General features: G+C 34.4%; 1 protein-coding gene across 2 annotated transcripts in view; it reads right to left on the reverse strand.

Moving 5' to 3' along the window:
• Positions 1-5,113, reverse strand: part of LOC106463428 (IQ motif and SEC7 domain-containing protein 2-like) — a 96,285-nt gene that overhangs the window by 14,576 nt on the left and 76,596 nt on the right. For both annotated transcript variants that reach the window (XM_022390918.1, XM_022390917.1), the window contains exons 3-6: positions 3,726-4,605; positions 1,462-2,124; positions 877-1,100; positions 484-564 (exon numbers count right to left, since the gene is read on the reverse strand). In XM_022390918.1, the coding sequence (XP_022246626.1) occupies positions 484-564; positions 877-1,100; positions 1,462-2,124; positions 3,726-4,605 (1,848 nt within the window). The remainder of the gene's footprint in view (positions 1-483; positions 565-876; positions 1,101-1,461; positions 2,125-3,725; positions 4,606-5,113) is intronic.

Below are 5,113 nucleotides of genomic sequence, written 5' to 3' on the forward strand. Positions count from 1 at the left end.
TAAATAAAAATTATTTAGTGCATTATTACCATTAGTATAAAAAAAGTACAGTTAAGTTTCATCGACAATAAAAAAAAAATATGATTTTGTTTTTATATGAAAGATTTATAATATTAATTGAAAGACTGCCAAATTTTGTGAAGTTATACACACTATATTGAAAGTTAGAAGTATTAAATCTATAAAGACTTTAACTGAGTACAAAGAGGTCATGTGGTTGGTCAAATTGACTGAGACTGTGTTGAGAGAGTTATGCTGGACCAAGTCAAAAACTGTGAATGACTTATGTGAATGGAAATTTTAAGTTGTGTTCCTCAAAAAGTCAGCAATGTAAGTGCTAAACAACGTATATTGCGACGACGTATAATATGGACCCACTGTATAGCGATTTAGGCGGCTTTATAAGTACAAGTAAAAATAATCAAATCCTAACGTGCAATTGCCACACATGAAATCAAGAGATAAAAAAAATGTTTACTTACAGGCATGCGAAAAAATGTCTGAAACCTGCGGAGTGCAACATCAACCTGCATTCCAGCCAAGTCCATCTCCTCCACAAAACACCTATTGATAGATCAGTAACAACTGAAATTTTCTTCAGATCATGCTCCATTTATTGACATAAAGTTAACGTATTAAACAACATGAAAGTCACTAGATAGATGTAATTTTTGTGCTTATTAATACAACAGTCATCTCAAAGTTCAGTTTTAGGTCAAGAGAGAAGAATAGCACGTGTATTGAAGTATATGTAAAAAACAAACTAACTTCAGTCAAAACTAATAAAATTCCATAAAAAGCAAAAATAGATTTTTAAAATCAAATCACAAATGGTTGACTGAATATGAGTGCGACAATTATTAAAAAACATCTTACCCTAAAACAGCCATGTTGAATGGACATTGCAGATTGCCAAGGTATTCTCCTATATTTTGTTTACTGAGACCTTTCCGAGAAATTAAAAACCGTGCTACTGCTTTAGGACTAGCCTCCAAGAAACTACGATGAATAAGGTAGCGGATTCCCTTTTCAGGCTTCTTGTTGAAAAGGTTTAAACCCACTCTATACTGTCGCTTCCTTTGAACTTCAGAAATTTGTGACTTAATAAGAGAGAAACAAAAGGTTTTCAGTGTGTTAACTAACATAAAACAAAAAAAATTATATTTAATAACAGTTTTTAACAATTAAGTAAATAAATATAATAAATAATACAATGTAAGACCATTATCTTCCCATGACATTATATAATGGAAACCAAAAGCAGGTTCTACAAAATAATGAAACTCGTTACAATTCATTCAATTCAAATAAAGCAGAGGTCTTACACCAAAAATATCTCTCACTGCAGAAAGTACAAACACCAAAACTTTTGTTTTAAAAGTTTATGAATACAATATAATTGTATGTCTGGTTCATTTTCAAAATGTTTAATAAGACTTTGAAATTAAAATTACAACCTACTTTGTATAGAAGAGGACTTGAGGGAAAGTCACGAGGTGTCCTGTTAACAGAATCTGAGTAAGTTACCCCTGTGAATGACTGTAACATATCCGACGTTGATATTGGAGGTGATGTAGAGTAGCCAGTACTCTCTAAGCTATCTTCACTATTTTCTGATATATTACTTAATCGTTTGTCTTCTAATCGAGCACCAGTTGGTGCTTGTTCAGCCATGACTAGAGATTTTCTCTTCCAAATAGGAGATGCTTCCATACCACAAATTCTACTTTGGATTTTCCCCTTTTCACCATTTTCTGGAAGTGGACTGTTTTGTATGTACTGCTGAGTCACATCACATCCTATGCTGCCTTCACTGGTTCCAGAGCTTGAGGTAGAAGACTGGACTGAGTGAGTAGGAGAATGAATTCCATCAGCTCGACTTTTAAGCTCTCGATTTGGAATAGAAGAAGTTCGTTTAGGCACCTGAGGTGGAATTTTTTTCTGCTCAACACTACATTTCCTTCCAATTGCAATATCGCTTGACCTTATAGGAGTTCTTTGAAGCATCCCTTCCTGAGATCGTTTTGTCATACCCACTGTAACATTGACTGATCTTCTTGTAGGAGATTCTCGGTTTCCAAGAAAATTGTCCGTAACAGGTACTGATCCTTTACACAATCCACTCTAAAAGAAGAAAATTATTTTCAAAATTTGCTATGAAAATAGAAAATGAAGTCTAAGAAAACTTTTTTCACAATTAACTTTGAATAAACGAGTATGTTATTTTGTCACAAGAAATTGCAAATTGAATACATAACTGCCTTGTTAAAAATATAAAATAAGCACAAAAGTGAGTGATAACCAAAACTTTTACAAATCTTTAAACAATATTATTTAAAACTCATATTACAGATATGCATTATGTGAATTCAAAACTTAAGAAATCAAGAAGTCTCCTAAAGAAAATAACACTGCAGAATATATTGAAAAACAAAACAAATGACAATGAATTAATGAAGTTCACTTGAACACATTGCATGCATTAATAAGCTAATTCTGTAAATAAGTAAGGTATGCTTTAATCTTTCTTTAATAATACTTTAACAGTATTTGTTAAAGCTATATCTATGTTTATTATATTTTTCATTATACTGTACTGACCCGATTATAGGGCAATTTCGAATATAAGGCGACCTCCCCAATTTCAGAAACCATGGGAAAGGAATAAGATTGAGTGTCATAACACCCTTTTTTTAGGTCTGCAAAATCAATACTATAACTGAACAGCCTGCAGGTAGATTAGTTGCAAGAATTAGTGATGACCTTGAGTGAATATCTGGTGCACATGTGTAGAAGGATGCTATCTGGACATTCAGGAATGCGACAGGCTAGAGTACGGGGAGGGGGTCTGTGGTCAGCCATGATTATAAGGTGACTACAAATTTTACAGCCTAATTATTAATAGAAAATATTGCCTTATTTTTGGGCCAATATGGTAAGTATTATTTTGCACTGTTAACTTAGTATATGGATTTAAGACAAATTTAAATATCCTAATTTGTGAGAAATTATTGGGATTATGCCACAAAATTTCACTAAATGAGGGTACTCAAATGACAAAATAATAACTTCTAAAGATTATAAATAATAATGTAGGAACAACATATTAAATTAGCTATGTTCATTACGAGGTTGAATTTTAGTGTGATCTAGTAGGCAGCTTCATTTCATTATACCTGTTACGACAGCTTTGCTGCTAAGTGATCAAAGATACAGAACATAAATATCAGTAGACCACAAGAAGGCTAACTTATAATTGACTGATGATATTATATCAAAGCTCACAAGTTAACTGAATAGTGTTTCCCCAGAATTTGCGCAGCAATTCTTGTAGAACATACACATTTCAATTTGCCAGTTGGTCTATGGAACAAATATGGCTTTATTGTCCTTCAAGGCAATAACAGAAATGTTTTTATTTCAGAAGAAATTTATTTGTCTCATTTGTAAGTTAAAACAAGCTTAATATTTTACCTGATTAATGGTTGCACATTTTGTAATTTTTTGCTATTTTACATGACAAATATATCTATAAAATAACTTTTAACTGCTGGTGATAAAAATGTCTACTCATATAGTTGTTCATAATAAGATACAGTTGAATAAACTGATAATTACAATAGACCTTTCCCACATTGTTCAATGTAGCCACAATAATTTACAAAATAGAAAATTATAATAAAAAACACAAGATGATTTAAGATAATAAATCATCAGCAACTTACAGAACCAAGTCCACTATCCTCTGAAGAAAGTGACTCTCCAGGAGGACAATAGTGTTCTTCAGTTGGTGGTGGTACTTGACTAGGAACAAGGTACACTGTGGGTCCAAGATGAGCACTATGGGAGGAACTGATATGTTTTACACCATTACTTGTTGAATGTCTAGGAATAGAAGAAGGAGATCTCACACCACCTGTATAAGTTGTGTAGTAGACATTGTCATTTACTGTACTGTCTCTTTCTGGAAGACCAGATTCTACAGAACTGTGAGTCCATAACCTGCCACCAGATGGCACTACATGCACATCTTTGTTTCGTTGAACAGTTATTACTTGACCACTTGAATAGGAGGAAGTGTTTCCTTTAGTGTATACACAGTTGGCTGATGGCTCACTATAGTGATCCGAGTCAGTTGGGTAACATGTCTTTTTCTCTCTCATGCTCATTGACCTCACTGGTTTTAAAGGCCTACCATTTTCAGTTTCTAAAGTTTCACTCAGCTCACGAAAGAGAGCAGCAAAATTTGATTTGACATCTTCATCCACATTCTGTGGTGTGGAATAACTGCCTTGAAAACCTTCCTTCAACATCTCTTGGCCTGGATTATAGATGACTCCTGTTGTGTATGGCATGTGATTACCAGATGTTACTGATCCTGCATACACCATCCAGTCTTTCCCTTCGAGATCATAAGTGGGAAACCGTCTCGACAAACGCTTTTCACTTTTGTTAGGGTGGGCTAGCTCTTGAAATCGCTTCACCATGCAGTGTTTTCGAAAAGCTCTTTGTATAGTTAAAGCTGCCTGACGTGCACAGACTCCACCGTACTTTCTCTCAAGCATCTCCACCTGTTTGTCCAGCAGATCTTGAGATAGTTCATACCTAAGTCATAAATGATATATCAAGTAATTACACAAGTGTTATGAAGGATAAAATATAGATAATAATTCAGTAGAAATAACACACTGCTGAGGATCTGTGTGTCACAAAAAAGTTTCAGTTCTTATGTGTGAGAAACATAAACAAAACCACTAAATAAAAGAAGATCAGCATCCCAGATCTATGCAAACCACTAAATAAAGGAAGACCAACAGCCCAGATCTATGCAAACCACTAAATAAAGGAAGACCAACAGCCCAGATCTATGCAAACCACTAAATAAAGGATGACAAGCAGCCCAGAGCTATGCAAAATACTAAATAAAGGAAGACCAGCAGCCCAGAGCTATGCAAAATACTAAATAAAGGAAGACCAGCAGCCCAGAGCTATGCAAAATACTAAATAAAGGACGACCAGCAGCCCAGAGCTATGCAAACCACTAAATAAAGGACGACCAGCAGCCCAGAGCTATGCAAACCACTAAATAAAGGACGACCAGCAGCCCAGAGCT

This window comes from Limulus polyphemus, unplaced genomic scaffold (genome assembly GCF_000517525.1).
Source record: "Limulus polyphemus unplaced genomic scaffold, Limulus_polyphemus-2.1.2 Scaffold1404, whole genome shotgun sequence".
NCBI classification, from domain to species: domain Eukaryota; kingdom Metazoa; phylum Arthropoda; class Merostomata; order Xiphosura; family Limulidae; genus Limulus; species Limulus polyphemus.